We start from the raw sequence: 18104 nt of genomic DNA, 5'->3' as shown, positions 1-18104 counted from the left end.
CTGTTCCAGTATCGCCTGTCTAGTAAGGGACAGCTTTTGGCTCGCTATCTGCCTTGCTGCTCATCGGTTTTAACCTCATTGAAAAGTTCCTACCCCGTCGAGGTGAATGAGACCGTTTTTTCCACTTCACTGCAGACTTGGGCCTACGTAAATTCATCTGTTTTACATTTATTTCACAATTTGGATTTTTGTTTCGCAACGTGAAATTCCATTTCCCAACCACATGGCTTGGAGACTTGTTTTAATGGGTCTGGGAGAAGCGTAGTCTCTGCCCAGCATTTTGGGGAGTTGCATGGGAGTGTTATTGATCTCCGTGTTTGACAGCTCTTACTGGCGATGTAAATACAGTGTGGCAGTTACTTAAATTACTTCTGGCTTCTCCTTTTTAGGAATATTTTGGTGGACAAGCCTAATGATCAGTCCTCGAGATGGTCTTCTGAAAGCAATTATCCTCCCCAGGTAAGCACCCGAATCTCTGCTCCTGTACGGCAGTCTTGTGCAACTTCAGGTACAATGGATTTTTTATTTTAAATACAGTCTGCTGCTACTTATACTGGATGCATTTGTAAGTTACCTCCTCTCACTTCAGTACATGTTGGTACGTTAGGTATTTACATTTCCAGCAATCTCTTCACGATCTTTCAAGGAAAGATTTTTGCAGGGGAAGAGTTTCACGTTTCATCCTTGAAAATCACAGTCACGCTGGAAATAATCTAACCTTACGGTTAGATTAAGCTGCTAATGAGGCGTGCAGGTCCCCCTTTGTTCGTGCTATTGGAGACTGCTGTAGGCTGCTGGCCTTGAATCCTAGATCTAAGGAGCTTGTATTTGTTTCCCCTAATAGCACACTTAGGAATGTAGCCTCTGTTAAAAAGAGCCATGAATGTCACCTCTGCTGATGGTTAATCGGTGATTATTAAAATAGAATCTGTATTGATTTTTAGCTTCTAATTTGCCTTCTCATTATAATTACATTGTTAGATTATCCGGAAAAATATACTTACCCTTTCACTTAATTTTCCCCCCCCCAATAAGTGTGTTACCCTTCTCGTTATGCCAGATCTACGCCTTATCGCTCTGGTCCTGTTTGCTTAACTTTTCCTGTGTTATGCTGGGTGTTTTGAGTTCTTTTGTTGAAGTACTGATGCGCAGCAGAATGTGTTGGGGGTATCTCTCACACAGAGTTCCTGTGCATAGAAAATAAGCATGTTTAGTTCAAGTATTCTTCATGAGTTTAGCCTTGGGAATTTTCCTCTAGGTAAATCTTGGTTTGCTGTGAAGGTGTGTTAAAAATCTGTACTCTTCACTGGCAGCTGCAGATCACAGCGGGGTCATCCCATCCAGTTGAAAGGCTTTCATCCTAGTTTTCGTGATAGTTTTCTATACTGCTGTCTGTGAAAGTGAGGGTTTTTTAATATGGGAAGAGAACTATCTTGTCTATACTGTTGGCATGTTTCATAAACCCGCTTGTCAAGGCTGATAATTTTTCACATGCTTTGATCCCCTTGATGCCTGTGTGCGTCTACTGCTCTTTTAATTTGATTTTTTTTAATGTAAATATTTTGTTAAACAGCAAGGGAGTTTAAAACTGCTTCAAGCTATGGATTAAACTGTCTAGGAACTATTGATTGCAGGGTAATGGGTTTTGAGCATGTGTTGCATCTCAGTGTGCCATCCTTCTTGTTGTTGTGCAGAAAACGTGTAGTTTCTTAGGGTTCTTCCGTCAGTTCACAAGGCGAGGTTGGCTGTGGTGTAGCTTTAGACTGACCCAAGGTGCTCATAGGTCTGCCTTTTGTTTTCTTGAGGGATCCTAAATGTTTTGTTCTGTTCTTAAACTGATTCTGGACCAGAAATTCATCTCTTGTGGCTGGATGCTTTAACATATTCCCATCCTATGCTTAAAGCTGCCAAGCAGTGATCCAGGTTGTATCAAGCAAGTAGATTAAGCGAGGAGTAATCAGAATCACTTAAATACAAACTACATAAACTTGTTCAAGAGAGATCTTCCGGCAAGTTCGTTCATTGAATATGGCGTGAATGAAGATGCTGTTGCAGCTCTACTGAATCCAGCCCTGCAGAGCTGGGCGCTGCCCTGCACGCTAAGCAAGTAATGCAAACCAAGCTTTTGATTGAAGAGTTACGAATTAAATGTGTGTATAGAGGGTATCCAGATAGTGGCAGTTGAGATAAGACAGTGTCCAAGTTGTGTTCTGTGTTCTTTAAAGACAAAAACAACAAAAAACCCGGCTGCCTAAGAGGAAAAGATGGTCCTGCTGGTTTCCTCTTATTTGAATCTCTGTATCCAGCAGCGAGAATATAAAAAGCTGCTTACTTGTCCGTTTATTTATTTGCAGTGTCTCCTAATATGTATTTTAGTGAATTCTCATGCCTCTCACCTGAGTGTTTAATTACTCATTTAAAGCAAATTTGCCAGTGTAACTTATCTGTTATAAAAACAGCTGGGAAGAGGGAACAGGGAATTGAAATACGCAGAAGTCTTCGTGCAAAGAATGCAGTTTCTGCTGTTCCTGTGCACACGGAGAAACTGTTCCAAGTTATGTTGTCTCATATGTGACCAAAGAACTTCACATTTGGTAAGATTTTGCACCTCTGAACAGTGAAATCTTAAGTTTTTCACCTCTGAACCGTGGTGATTGCCACACTTTAATGCAGGTAAAACTTTTATGCAAGCTTTCTGCTTCCCCGTTTTCACAAAAGCTCTAAAGGCAGAATCTCAGCTTGGGAAAACTTCAGCTGAAGTAATAATTGACTGAATTATAGTCGTGGTGGAGAGAGAGGCTGGGGTGAGATTAATCGCTTTACGTTAGCAAATGGGTATTTCAGATTCCAGCAATAATATGCACACACGCACATTATTTTTAATCCCCAAGATAAACACGGAGCATCCTATGGAAAGTGAAGCTGCGAAGCGTTTTATGGCTTTTGTGTTGGCACCACTTCGTTTCAAAATTGGTCGCTTTTACAGTGACGCACTTGTTACAGCGCGTGGGCGGCCGTAATAGTCTGGGACAGGAAGTGCACAAAAACTCAGTGCCATAAAGCTTGCCTTGTCTCAAACTTTATTAGCTGAAGCTAAGGCTAGGACTCGGCGTGAGGACTAATGCCATTCAAGCTCGCTGGCACACGCTGTGAGATATTTTAATACGCGGCAGCCCCAATCGCTGGCGTCTGTCTCCTCCGTGTGCCTCACCTTAATGTGAGGGTTTACTAACTCACTGCCCAAGTGATGTTCTGTGCTGCCTGAGAGGTAAAAATCACTCCCTAGTATTAAGTGGTCCCCTTTCTTTGTTGACTGAAGCAATAACACCTGTAGGCACCTTGCTTTGGGAGCATTCCCCTTGCTAAGGTAAGCACGAGTTTGTAAAGCTCCGAGTTTGTCCAGTGGCTCAGGGAAAGATCTGCACTTTGCAGCAAGCGTGGTAAAGCCCATACTAAAACTTCCTGAAAAGGGAAAAGAAAATGAAAGTGGAAGTCTGGATATTTGAAGTACTGCCCCGTGGCTATATTTAGTAAAACGTCTGCCTAGCTTGTGGGTATGGTAGAGTTAAATCATTCCTGAGGCCATGAAAGCCACGAGTTATGAATGAGTGCCAGTGGAAGGAAGCATGACAGCTGTTTTTCTGTTTATTAAACTAGATATCTGTCTTCAGCCTTGAAATAGAATGACCCAGAAATTACATATTCAATAACAAACCTGTTATGTAGTAACCTATTCGGGCAGAAGAGGGCTGGTAGTTCTATTTTTGAAGGAGTTCTTACATGGGAAGTGTGAAGCAGCAAGGCTGGTAATGCTGAAGAGCACGGCCCTGCCATCCGTGTGCGTCCCGATGGCTGCAGCCGTGGTCTAACTGGGAGGCTGCGTGCAGGAGAACCTCTAATTACCCATAGTGGCTTGATTAATAACGTGCAGAACAAAAGGGTAGACTTTGTGTTTTAAAAGACAGAAGCTTAATTGCAAAAACATTGGGTAGGTTTGCCTAGTGGCTGCTGACAGCCCCTGCCGAGGATCTGGGTTATTTTCTGCTTTTATTTTCACACGCAAAATAAATGTCATTGCTCCCTAATTTAAAAAAAAAAAAAAAAAACAAAGAACAAACACAAAACAAGTTTGCAGCGCTGCATTGCAAAGGTTGATGAGCAGAAAACGTTAAAGAGAAATAAGTTAATATAATGTGATGCGTGTCTAATTGCCCAGGCAGCTTGCACAGTACGGTTTGGAATCCGGTCGAGCTTATTTGATTCGGAGATGGAAAACTGAAACCAATTGTTCGGGGAGAGCCGCTAACATCCTACACATGCTGTAACAGCGCAGAATTTGTATCTGAGAAGAACAATTTTCCCCTCTCGATTCCCATCCTGCTGTGCAGATCATATCAGGAACTAATTTAAAATCCATTAATAAAATTTACACTCGGTTGTGTGATGCAGAAGCGTGCATATGGTTGTCATCAAATGGTAGCGCAGACCAGAGCTTCGGGAAAGCTTGGAATTCGTTGCGGCTCCCGGTGCCACGGGGCTGGATTCGCTTTTCTGGGTGCCTGTAAGCGGCTGCCGAGGTGCTGAAGCGCCGTACGTGACTCGCCGTGCTCTGCTCTTTGTGCATCTCTGCTTGCAAATGTTTTTTAATCACCGAGCAGAAGTCTTGCTCTTCTCATGCTTTGTAGCATCTTGTTTGCAAGGGCGGTAATTTGAGGCTCGACAATTAGGCTGAGGTTTTTGTGCAGTTGCTCCAATTAATGTCAGTGCGCCGTGCCTCTAATGAACAAACACTTGAGCTTCCAATTTGGATTTCTGGAATACTTCCTGAATACTCGGGTGTTAAATGCACTGACGTTGCTTAGAGCAGCAGGACTGGAAAGTGTTATATAACTCGGAGGTTACGAGGTTAAGTCTGTGAGGTTTCAGACAAATATATATAACTTGTTCTCCCCAGGCTTAATAAATAATTTGAACTTACGTGCTCTTCTGTCGCATCTCTCAAAGCTAGAGAGGATAGTCTGTCGCGTCTGAAATCCTGGTAACAGTCCAAAGCATCCCTGCAGCCAGCTGTTTGCAGCACTCGAGGCAATGCTTATCATTTTTGGACATCTGTGAGATGTGCAGCCTGTAACCATAGTGGCGTGTGTGTATATATACATACATTAAACCGTGCACGTGTTGATGTATTTTTATGTATGTTGTATAAGCATACAGGTGTATACACCCCCATATCTATTAAACTACAAAAAGCATAGATAGGTTCAGGTATCAGGCCACAGGCTTTGAAGCAAACCTGCTTTTTGGTTCCCTGTCAGTGAGATAAATTCACAAAGAGCTTGTCTTGAGCCTCTGTGCCTGTTCCTAATGCCCGCGTGACTCAGCAGCGCTGCGGTGCGTGGGAGCCCAGGGACGGCTGCAGAGTTTCCCCCCCTCCGTCCGTAGGCTCGAGAACTAATTGCTGGCCGCGGGGAGTAATTGCCGTGCCCTGCTCCGTTTCAGACGTGCATGCCAAGGTAGAGGATTTAACTGCAGCCCTGGAGTTTTCTCCCTTAATGTAGGGTAAGAATCGAATAACGCAGGATGAAGAGCGTGCCAGGCTTCTGCAGGGTGGCTGAGAAAGTCTGTCTCCGCGACCCAGGCGTGAGGGCTGCGACTCCAAGGAGATTAAAGCACTGCAGTCGCTGCTGTTGGTAGTGCTGGCGTCACTTCTTCATCGCTGGGAGAAAGCTGCAGGGAGGGTGCGGTGGTGGAGGAGGAGTTCGTAGATGTCGGGGTGTACTGGCTGTTCCACACGGGAATTTTGGCAGTGGGCTGTGCCATGGATCTGGTGTTGCCCTCTTCCAGGATTATCCTCTTGCTCATCCCTTCCTTTTCTCTATTTCAGCAGTTTTCTATATAGAATATATATATATATTTTAAGAAGTTTGGCAATTACTTTGAGATGGAAGCATGGCTTAACTGCTAGTTAAACTGACATTGGGTCCTCACATTTGGATGGGTGGCACAGTGCTAAAAAGTGTTCATAGAAATACTTAAAATATCTGGAAGAGCACCAAAACATTATTCCGTTGCATCCTCGCACTGCTGATACTGGCTTATTTTCTTCAATCTGAAAAAAAAAATGAATTGCTGTAAAGATCCTTGGCAGCAATTCCTCCTTATTCTAAATAGGTACCGGTCTTGTCTGCATTATTTGGGATAAATGGTGTTTGGGGGAGTATTTCTCCTAAGCTAAGCTCTTTGAGGTCCTCAAGGTTCCACATTTATCCTGATGCTCTCGAATGTTATTAGTACTGCTCCTTGGGTTCAGAATTGCTTACTTTATAGGGCCATGGCAGAAGGACCAAGAAGTAGGTAGCGGGTAAAGTTTCTTCTGTTGCTCACCCCAAAGATGCACTTGTAGGGTATGCTTGCCCCACCGATGGAGCTGCTCAGCACAAGCAGAGTGGTGCAGTGATGCTGGTATCTCCTGAGGACCTACAGAAGCATGCAGATAACTGCTAAATGCTGATGAAAGACCCGAAATACTGTATCACGCTGCTTTGGCAGCGCCCCTTTTCGGAGGCAGGGGCCACCAGGAGTGCCTGCAGTGGGAGGTGTTCCACAGCGCCTTAGCTGTCTGCTGGGAACGTAGCCTCGATCATAAGGTTTTGTAACAAAATCCAGGGCGATGAGTAATTGGGATTCTGCGCTTTGTCTCGTTTCTCTGCTGTGTGCTTCTTATTTCTGAGAAATTAGGGAAGACAATTAACCACCTTGTTTTTAGGTATGAACTTCGGTGTATCCTGCAAAGCAGGATGTCTCCAGGCTCCCTCAAGACCTGCTTTGTAGGGGAAGGTTAAATAAACTTGGTGCTCAATGGTCCCTGATGGACGGTGCGAAAGCTTCTCTGTGTATGGTTTTCAAGTGGAATAGATCTTTTCCTCCAGCAGCGCTGGGGAAGCTGGCAGCTGGGACCTGAAAATAAGTTACTTGACTTTGGTTTGTGTGCTGTAGGGGGACAAAGGTGTAAAGGTGAGCAAAGGTGTAAAGGGGAGCAAATGTTCGAAGCGAGAACATTTTCATCATTATATGTGTAAAGCCCTTTATTGTCAGCGAAGTGGTTGGGTTTTATTTGGGATGGTTATTAAGCAGTTGGCTCCTGCATTAGCCACAAATCAAACTTAGTCTGTGTTCAGTGGTTAAATAGTCTCTTCTAGAGAGGAAAAGTAATTTGATGTTCTCTTAGCATGTGGAACATGCTGTATTTATCTAATTGTGCATTCAGTTTAGGTTTCCTTTCAGGCTGGAGTGGGCGTTTGAATCATCGTCCTCCTTAGCTTGATCCTATTTGCCAGATCTCAGGAAGTCTTGCATCCAACTTGAAGGAATGTATGTAAGCCTTGAATAGCAATGCTAGGAATAGGCAATTCAACCCAATCTTTTTCCTGGATAGGTTTTTAAAAACTAATATTCCTAAAAAGCCTTTGGTTAGTTCCAAGAACTAGGGAGAAAATATGATAATTGGGGGGGGAAGGAATCATCTTAATTTTCATTTTTTCTGGCTTTATAACTGAATATTTGAAGGCTGCGTTGTTTCTCCCTTGGTGTGTTATGCAGCCTCGGCTTTAATATTGAAATTCACTGTTCTCTCTTCCACAGTATTTGATTCTGAAACTTGAAAGACCTGCCATAGTCCAGAGCATCACGTTTGGCAAGTACGAGAAAACGCATGTCTGCAACTTAAAGAAGTTTAAAGTCTTTGGTGGGATGAATGAGGAAAACATGACAGATCTCTTATCCAGGTAAGACGTGATTTTGTCAGCTGAGGTAATCAGAAAGGCTGGACCAAAAAGCTCTTGCCCTTCACTCCCGAGCAGACAGAGTAACAGAGCTGTTGTTGTGATCCTACAATTAGCTGCCCCTGTGCTTGTGGTCAGGTCAGTGAGCAACAATCCCAATGCTCGCTCCAGGGAGCCTTCCTTATCCTGCCCTAACCACAGAGGATTTGTGGAGAGTGAACTCCTGGAGGTCTGAAAGAGCTGAGAGCAAGGTTCAACTTTGCTGTGTTTGCGATTCCTTTCTTCCTTGTGCCTGAGGCGCAGTAGAAATGATTCCCCAGGTGTGGGTAACTTCAAGAAGCTTTTAAAAGCACGAGTAACCTGCCTATGTTAAGAACCTCCTTGCAGCTGTAAAGCTCTGGCTGGTCAGCTGCTCTGCCTTGCTTCAAATGGGTAAATAAATCAGATAAGAAAATAGAAAACCTTTGTTTTCCATTTCTTTTTTTTTTTAGTTTGGTCCAGTAGTTGTACTGGTAGGGAGTAACGAAGGAGCCTTTTGGCTATTCGAGGCTGATCGTGAGCTTCTGAGTAGTTGCTAACATAAATTTTCAAGGGCCTTTTAAGGGGTTTTCTGTTTCAGAAAGGGAAATGATGCTTAAATATCTAGGAGTACAAGAGCAACGAGGAGCAAGAACTAGTTGTGGAGGCCTACAGAAGGAAGCTCCACCTCTGGGGAACGTACTGGGGTACATGATCTTTACTCAGTTAGAACAGCCAGGGGGGAAACATGGGATGTTCTTTGTTGCAGGTATTCTTCAAAGCCATATAGAGACTAGCCACAGCTTTCCCCGTCCCTTCCCTCTCTTTAGGTAGACCAGTCTTGCAGCCTTGCTTTATTGCTGCTCGAACTTTGGGGGAAGAGATTTTAGTGACATAGTAATTACTGATAGATAATGTCACAAGTTCAATAAAAATCCTTGCTTTGGGACCTGTTGCTGCATCTTCAGTAGAAATGGACCTAGGATTTTTGATAAGCTATAGTAAATATTTGATATTTTAAAAAGTGTTGCTCAGAAATGGATCACAAAATGCTTTGGCAGTGTGATAAGTCTGCCTCCATCCTACCCAGGGAAGCGTGATTCAGATCGCTTGCCGAAGTCGCAGGGACGCTGGCACAGACCAGCAGCATCGATCTGATGTCAGTTCCCCCTGAAGCCACTAGCCAGTGCTGCCTCCCAGGGAGATAAGATGGTGGATAGCAGTCCAGGCGTTGGTCCAGCATGGGTACTGATGATTTATAGTAATATGAAACAAGCATCGCATTTCAGGCATGACCTAGATTGCATTTATTAGCTAGTCCTAAAATACAAGGTAAAATTTAGTAACCTTATTTATTTTTTCCCACAGTGGCTTAAAGAATGATTATAACAAAGAAACATTCACCTTGAAGCATAAAATTGATGAACAGATGTTCCCCTGTCGATTCATTAAGATAGGTAAATGCATTTTTTCGGCATTCTGAGTAGAAAATAATCTTTTCTTATACTTGTGCCAGTCTTGGCACTTGTGACTTCATTGTACTCAGGCAAAGTATCCAAAATAGCTGTTCCATTTCATGATCTCTTAGGTTGGTTAGATTGGAACACAGTGAAGTCCTGTTACTAAAATAATAGCTTCGTAATAGAAATCCTAGGGACTGAAAGCAAAATACTGTACTTCTCAGAAACGCAGTTGTTGAGCCAACTAATTACTGGAGAAGCTGCTTGCTGTCCTGCTATAACTTGCTATATAGAACTTTAAAAAAGAATCATTAAGTTAAATACTAGTAAAAGTTTCCAGCATTGATAACCTTGGAGTTTGAAGAAGTTTCTTCTTTTTTCCTCCAAACACGCTTGCAACAAAAAGCAATAGCAGAAGCCTTTCCTTTTGCCTTCTTGTTGCTCAAATCATGAAGTCTCACTTCTGGCTAAAGATGCGGTCCGGGAGCAAAGAAGAATTATGCTCCGTGATGTCCACCAGTGTAGTTTCTCTGGTGGAGCATGCTAGAAGGGGTACTAATTACTAATTCCTGTGACTTGGGAGCTCGGGTGGCTGCTCTTTCCTTGCTTTGCGTGGGCTAGAGAGAATAAGCGTCTTACACTTGCCATTATTGATGCTGGTTGGGCTTAATCCAGTAGTTTAGAGCCTTTCATCTCTGCATAGCTGAGTAGATTTATTTTCCCCTTCCTACCTGCTGAGACAGTAAAAGAATTACTGTTTTTACGCTGTTTAATTCTTCTTTTTTTTTTTTTTAAAAAAAAAGCAAGTAGAGCAAGTAGTTGCTGAAAAATCAAATGAGATCCTGTTGACTTAGAGGAATTTAGGAGCATTTTGAAGAATTGGGTAATTCCTTTGCCAAGATTTGGTTGACCGTGGCTGTGTAGAGGCTCTTCGTGGAAGTTTCAGTTTAGGAATCAAGTAATCGTTTGTGTGCCATAAACCATCATGTTTCCCATGTTTAGGCAAGTGGAGAAGTTAGTTGTTGTTTTTTTTTTTCTTTTTTTCTTTTTTTTGCCACTTCTTTTGGAAGCATCTGTAACACTTAGCTTGAGGAATCCTGAAGTGGAGGAAAGGAATAGTTTAAGGCTGAGGTCATGGAAGTTAAATCGATTTTTAATGTATTCTGAAGCTTTCTGTGTTAGCTTTCTGGGGGCATGATATTTTTTTTTAATGGCTAACAAACAACAAATAGTTACTGGAGGGCTAAAGGGTTGAATGGAAAGATTCCTAGCTACTGCTCTGGATGTGTAAGTTGTATTCCTGCAGAATGTGTTGCAGATATGTTCAGATGTTACAAAGCGTAGCATGAAGTTGGAACTTGTTAGGAAAGTGAAATGTTGATTAATTTTACCAGCATTTTTTCTCTGACATGACGTGAGTGGGTATTAAATTACACGGCTCGTTTTGTTGGGATGGGTTCCTTACTTAAGGAACATAAAATTAAGTATTCTTTTGTGACAAATATGTATATATTTGTCACTTGCTCACCAGTTATGGTTTGAGTTTTCCTTTTTAGTTCTATCTACTGCCTCTCATTTCTTGAAGCTATTTTCTGCGAAGGAAATTCCTGTGCTAGGAGAAAAATTAAAATGCTTTTTTGACCAAACCCTATTAATTTCTAGTTGGTTCCTAGTGTCATTTTGTTTATAAAGTTGCGAGTGTTTTTCTACTGTGAAACAACTGTAAAACGATGTTATGAAATTCTGTTATTTTTCAGATTCGCAGCGTGAAGATGTTTTCAGTTTGTTAAAATTTCCAAGCTGCTAGCCAAAGTAACTCAAAATTTGAAATACCGTGCTGTGTTCCTTGTAATGCTGCCAGTAAGCACGAGGCCAAAATCTGCCCTTTTGGACTCAGAGAGGCTGACACCACACGAGTTACTGTTATCAGCGAAGCTTGCCTGTTTGGAGGAGGCATTGTTTAGTTCGGCAGCTGCTTGCATAAAGCATTTTCTTTATAATTTTGCAGATAAACAGATCTGTACGCTGCTGTTAGCAGCACAACAGGGAGGATAATATATTTTTTTTTTGGGGGGGGGGAAACAGGAGGAATTTGACGGGTAGATCTGTGAGAGGTGGGGGAAAAACTTCCTAAAACTTCCATTGCCCACGTGATGTTTGGCTGGTAGGAAGCAGAAGAAGTAAGTTGCTTCTCTCACCCTCTGTCAAGACGAGGCTTGCACTTCTTGCAGTTTAATTAGTTCAACCTCAGTTCCTCAGCACTGAAATGCCCAGTTGTACAGGCTCCTGACCTACTTGACAAGTAATTTTTGTGTTTCACGTAGCACCTCGTTAAAGAGCTTGGGAGGGGAAAAGATGTTTATCTGGACAAAATAGTGAAGAACAATTTTATAAGGCTGCGAGCTTTGTTTCTGGCTGTTTGCTTTTGTGGTCCCTCGAAGCTGAGGTTTTTTTATTGTGTCATTGAAAGCAGAAGGTGTTGTGAAGAGTGATTGCCATGAAGGAGTCTGAAGAAATACTGAGTGCAATTCTCATGCCAGTTTGTTACTAGCATGGGAATTACTAACTCTGCTTCAAGGTTTTTGAGCTTTTTTGTATTAAAAAAAAACCAAAGCAATACTCCTTTATGGATGTTTCCAATATTAGTTGGATTAGTTGGATTGTACCTGCATTTTTCCATGCACTGTTTGTGTGACTACAGCTTGTAGATGAGGGGCACAGAAATTAGCTTGAGAGGTGTGCTTGAAATGATTGCACTGTTCAGTGCCTCTGCTGTTTTCTGTAGTATACAGGGTTGCAGTCCTTGCCTAGGCATAGCTTGCAATTATTGAGAAATATCCCCCTAAAGTCAGTCTTGTGTGGGTAAAAAAAAAAAAAACAAAAACAAAAAAAACCACACAACACTGTTTAAGTGACCTAAATACCTTTTGCTTCTGCTAAAGGGCTATTGATTTTTTTTTATTATTTTTCCTCTCTGCTGGGCACCTCTCACCGTGCGGTGACAGTTCAGCTGCGCTGAACAGTCATTTGCATTTCAGGACGGATGCAGCAAAAAAAAAAAAAAACAAGCTGAGGTCGCTTTTTGGTTAAAAAATGGAGAAATACTGGAGCGGTAGGTTTCAGATTCGACACTTTTAATGGGAGCATCTTTCTCCCTTAAGGGTGTGTGTCTGTGGAGGAAAAAAAAGCAATATAGCAAAGAGTGTGTAGAATAAGGTATGGCCCCTACAACTGTGTTGTGGGTTAGGGTTTCCACTATTTTTTTTGGAGGGGAACAAATAAAGAAACGGCCATTGGGGGACATGAGCAGAGGAATGGATTTGCACCCATGGAGGCTTATTCCAGCATCTTAGGCTACTTTTTCCTCTGTACCACAGAAATCGTTATGTAAAACTCACTATTTTTGATGAATTGTTGATTATTCAAGCTGGTAGAAGTTGGCATAAGTTCTCTGAATTTATACCAGAGGCTCTACTGGAAGGAAATCGAGGTGGACACCTCTGCTTTATTTTATTTTATTTTTTTTCCTGAAAAGAGGTGGTAAAGTGGTAAAGCTTGATTTTTTTTTTTTTTTTGAATTTTTTTCCCACCCAGTAAAGTCAACACCACGACATTGGCCTCAGGTTCACCGTCAGGAAATCGATGGCCTCAGCCCATTTGAGGTGGTCTGTGGTTTGGTTCGGTGTTTGAGCGCAAGGAGCTGATGAACAGATTGGGATTCTTTATGGCTGAATGAGCACCAGATTTAACTTCAGTTTGGTCTGTGCGTTCCGGTCTGAGGACAGAAAAAAGGGGGTGCCCACACTTGTGGTATTTTTTCGGTCTGTCATCCTAATAGGTGGGATGCCCTGGGTTGTCCATGAGCTCTAGTGTTTGGCAGTTTGCTGTCCTCCCAAGGAATGCGAGGAAAGGCTTGTGCAGTTGCTGCTGATGCCTTTTTGTGTCTCTGTGGAAGGATTGTAGCATTTTTTCACATAAAACATGCATCAGTTATTGCATCAGTTCCCCTATCTCTCTGGTAAAACTTTAAACTGATGCTTTTGGAGTTAAAAGTAGTAAGATTTTATGATATTGAGATAAAATACCTTGCTTAGCTTTGTCCCATGGAAGACAGGCTTGGTTTTCTCTACCAGTTCTCTTTCTCGGTTGGTTTTCTCTACCAGTTCCTGTCTCCACCGAGATGAACCTACTAGGGGCTGCTCTGAGAGCATCTCACCTGGAAGGCTGAAGGATCGAGTAGAATGGAATTATCTGGGATGATCTGAGAGCCGTTAACATACGAAGTACCTACGTACTGATTTTAAAACCAGTTAAGAATCGCATATTTGGAGTCTGTTTAGATCTTTTCTGAAAATCTGTTCTCCCGATGACTGTTCCTAGAAGTCGTCACAAGTCCCTAGCAAGAGGTTTGTAGAAACACCCTTTAAAATTTAGGGTATCATGCTTTTGAGCAATATGCTTTGTGCCCAAACGCGTTGCGGCAAATAAGGGATGTATCTTGGGGAAGCGTAAATACTTCCGAACCTTTAACAGGAACAGCTTTAAGACAACTTTTGGCTTTGATTTCCTCAGGGGGTGGGTCAGAAAACCCCTATTTGAACAAGTCAGCAGTCTCCATGGCGTTTCGTGGCGGTTTGAGGGGTAGCTAGCAGTTTCTCCGTGGGAAGAACAGCTTCTCTGGAAGGGAGGAAGTAGTGGACTCCACGCTGCTGCTGATTACTGCTCATTCATCTCCAATGCTATCTTTTCCTGTTTATCAGTTATGGTCAAATAGAGAGGAAACAAAAGTGTTTGAGAGAAGCCACTTGATTTCACTGCAGTTTTAAGGAGCGAGCGCTCACGTAAAAGCAGTGCGGGGGCTGCGATTGCTCTGAGAAGCAGAACAAACTCTTAATCTGCAGGCTAATCGATAAATCGATGCAAGACCATGGATGTTACCACAGAGAGGCCTTAAGTGAGAGGCTGCGGTGTGTTTCACAGGTCACTTAGTGTTTTAAATGTTTGGTCCGATACCCAGATGAAACAGGATTAGCCAAAAAGCTGCACGTTTGAGAGTTAAAAAAAAAAAAAAAATTAGATACAGTTTTTAAATTGGAGACTGACAGTTTTCCCTCCTTCCCTCCTCCACATCTTGCAGACGTTCCTAATTTTGTAAAATTTAAAATACCCAAGCTTCTTGTCTTCACCATTAGGGAAAATAATTGTTGCTGACAAATGTGAAAATAAATGTACTGCGAGGAGCAAATACTGTCTCTGGTATGCTCGTGATTCCCATCCATGTCAAAGCTTGTTGCCTCTCAGAGCTGTTTAAAATGATAGTATTTTTGCTCTTTTGCTTAAAGCGAGCTTCTGCTTTGCCATGATCTGCTGTGTTAATGTTGCTTAGTGCAGGTTGCTTTAAATGACAGCTTTACCGTGATGCGTGGTGATTTTTTCCTATGCTTTCTTAAACCTAAACTTATGTAAAGTCATAAGTACTGAATCTTATTTAACCTTCAAAAGCTTTCTGTTGAAATAGTACTGTTTATAGCCTGATAAGACTAATGCAGTGCTTGTTTGATGTTGATGCCTCCTTTTTCTCCTTTTCCTTTCTCCTCCAGTTCCACTCTTATCCTGGGGACCTAGCTTCAATTTTAGTATCTGGTATGTTGAACTTAATGGCATTGATGATCCAGATGTGGTCCAGCCGTGCCTCAACTGGTACAGCAAGGTAGGCCCTGCATTTTAGGTGCCTGTTTGCTTGAGGATTTGTCGTCTCAGAATCTTGTGAAACTTCTCGGCCTGGAATTATGTGACCTTTTCATTCCTTGAATATCTGCTATTGAAACAACAAACATGCGTAGTTAAAGCTCAAACCTCATGGCTGGCTTGGACTCTGAGCCTTGTGTCTGTAGGTTCTGTAAAAGAAACAAACAAAAACCTGCTAGGTAGATGTTGCAAGGAAAACTCGAAGAAACGTGGAGTCAAAAGGGGACAATGTTATTAAAATAATTTGTCGTGGAAGGGAAATAAATATTAAAGATCCCATTTCTCCCTCTTGTTGCCTTTTAAATAGTCATTTATTACCATACTAGTCCTTCTACAGAGCTGTGTATGAAAGTCTAGAGGCTTCTGGTTTATATATGCAGCTTTTATGCAACAGGGGATGAGGTTGTTTAAAGAAAACCCACTTCAGCGTCTTAACCTGTTGCAGATCTTTGCACATCTGATGTTTACCTCTTACTGTCTTTTTCTTGAAAATCCTGAAACGGAGGAAAGCTGACGCCGCTGGACTGAGATGAGATGATTTATGCCATTTGTCACTTTGATGGATAGCGAGTTTAAAGGGCTCTAAACATTATTTGTATAAGCTGTATTTAATTGAGCACAGCAGACGCCTGTTCTGTGGGCGGGAAGCGCACTCTCACAATGAGAAATCAGTTTGGTGCTGTTTTTTTAATGCCTAGATCTTCTGGAACAATTCATGCAAGTCATGTGGCGTGTTACAGAGAAGACATCCTTCCCTTTTGAATACGACTGAGTGGTGGAGCAGCATCTCTCTGCTTCCAGAACGAAAAAGTCAAAAAGGGGATAAAGACTGATGGTGGCTGTGAGGCTGCTGACTGTATCAGAGCTGTTAGCATGGCCCCAAGGTTCTTTACCCCGCTGTCTGGCTCATAAATGTTTGTACCAACATCACAAGTGACTTCGTGGAGGATTTAAAAGCAGCACTAACAGTCACAATAGAAGCCGTCAATAGCAGCTTTAATCGTAACGTGACATTGTGGTCATTAGCCTGCTCATTACCAGTGTCCAGTTCCAAAAAGCCCAGCTGACAGAAGCTGCTGATGGTTTTCTGTGCTGCTGCTTCCCAATGGTGGTGCCTCCAGCATTTTTGACTAGCTGCTGCAACTAGGAAGCTATGTTTTTTTTTTTTTTTTTTACTTTTTTTTCTTTTCTTTGATGATGATGTCAACATCTGTTTTGTTCTCTCAACCCATGGAATCGACACATTTCACGGTCAGCGTGTCTGCAGTGACAGCTTCTTCGAGGGGGTGCCAGCATTGTTCTTCTAAAGCTGCGAGCCCTAAAGCAGCGAGGCAGGGACTTAGTCATGACTGTCTGGATGAGTTGCCAAGCTTTGGGTGATCAGCGTGTGTCACCGATGTTTTCTTCTCTCACGGTCCTCAGGCCGCTGTTGCCAGAGCCATGTCGGAGGGTATGTGCTGACCCTTACGTAGGGAAAGGCAGGATTGAGCTCCTTCTTCCGTTCCTTTGAGGTATCTTCCGTTCCTTCGAGGTAGTGTGGGTATTACCATGCGTGTTCTTCGAAGCCTGACAATTTTGGAAATCAAATAATTATTCTCTATTGTCTGAGACCTTGGACAAGAAGGTTCTACACGAAGTTGCCCATCCTTTTTGCGGCGTGAGCTTCAACCAACAACATACTTCACTCCCCCCAGGAACAGGAATTAGGTGCAGGAGATGAGGACTACAAAGCAGCAGGCACGCTCCTCAGTTGGCTCCCTACTCCTCTCTCCTCACAGCCTGGCTCAGCTGACAGCCTCCTGAAAGCCTTCCTACTCCAGTTTTACTGAGGAGCAAGCAGACTTTGGCAGTTTAGCGATGACTGTCATTTTTGTTTTTGATAATGAGCATTGAAATATTTTTAATTCTACCTGTGTGCTTGACAGTGTGAATGTCTTAGTCTCATGTTCTCATTAAGATTTTAACCAAAGGAATTATTTACAAATTCAGATCAAAGCCATTCTTTGGTTTGTCATCTCTTTAAAGCTGCATGACAGCATGTAAAAAGGAGCCTTTTATATACTTTTTAGACACCATTTGCGTACAATATTTTTACATTTAGCTTCTGTAGTACTGCTGCGATGCCAATCACATGCAAACTTCTACATTACATCAAGTGGCCAGCCTGCGTCCAACAGTCATTTGATGTTTTGGAAGCCAAATCTATCAATCATGAGAGGCTCAGTGGAAATATACAGTCTCAATTTTGTCTGATGGCTGAACTAGAGGAGCTGAACATGTGGAAGTGGTTATTACTGATGTGCAGCTATCCTTTTGCTCCCTTGGCCCAGCAAAGAATCTAACGTGCTTTTGGCCTTGACTTATTCAAGTGAACATTTGCTTAAAGTCAGTGTCTTAGGTATCTCTTAGAAAGGAGGAAAAAAAATCAAGAAACATTTTTTTTTTATTATTATTATTATTTGTGCTGTAAAGCTGTGTTTTAGCTTTACTATTCCTTTGCCAGTGTCCTGCGTCTTTATTGGTATGTCTGCTTGGCCTTTCTCGTGTGGGCTGGGAACCGATTTTCTAAAAATGCATGGTTCTGGCTATTTGCAGTTGTGAAATACTGATGGATTAAGAACTAAAAATACAGCTCATGGCCATGTTCTCTTTAGCTGTTTCAGTTTGAGGTTCTTGCTATAGAGCCATTACTTCAGAAGCACTAATGTGTTTTGAATGTTGGTATTAGTTTTAGGGTTTCCAAAGGATTCTGCTCATTTAAATACAATAACTTTCAGCTGTGGCTTCCGTTTAAGAATAAAACCTTTTATCTGTAGTTTGATCGGTCTTAGAGGTTCTTAAGTTGAATTTGTTTTTGACTGCACTCGATGATGTGTGTTAAAGATGGAAATTGAGATTTTTTTTTAATGCCTTGGAACTTGGGTTTGAAGGGTCTGCATAAAAGAAGTGGCTCTGAAGGTCTGAGCTGCTTACCATAAAAATCTGTTGCTTATGCATATTGTTGGCAGCTTTGAATATGCAGTGGGGGATTTGGTAGGTTAACTGCACAAGCTGTAGCTCTTAAACAAAATTTACTATTTTCTCTTATTTCCGTACA

At 42.2% G+C, this 18104-nt stretch overlaps 1 protein-coding gene across 3 annotated transcripts in view; it reads left to right on the top strand.

Annotated features, from left to right (window-relative positions):
* MKLN1 (muskelin 1) overlaps positions 1–18104 on the top strand; it is a 94236-nt gene that overhangs the window by 14112 nt on the left and 62020 nt on the right. For 2 of the 3 annotated variants that reach the window (XM_067001431.1, XM_067001401.1), the window contains exons 2-5: positions 390–459; positions 7642–7784; positions 9168–9256; positions 14860–14969. In XM_067001431.1, the coding sequence (XP_066857532.1) occupies positions 390–459; positions 7642–7784; positions 9168–9256; positions 14860–14969 (412 nt within the window). Of the gene's footprint in view, positions 1–389; positions 460–7641; positions 7785–9167; positions 9257–14859; positions 14970–18104 lie in introns of those variants that run through there. The other variant, XM_048062481.2, reaches the window with a different exon arrangement.

This window comes from Anser cygnoides, chromosome 1 (genome assembly GCF_040182565.1).
Source record: "Anser cygnoides isolate HZ-2024a breed goose chromosome 1, Taihu_goose_T2T_genome, whole genome shotgun sequence".
In the NCBI taxonomy this organism is placed as follows: domain Eukaryota; kingdom Metazoa; phylum Chordata; class Aves; order Anseriformes; family Anatidae; genus Anser; species Anser cygnoides.
Note: the sequence above shows the minus strand (reverse complement) of the source record. Positions and strands in the feature narration are given on the sequence as shown.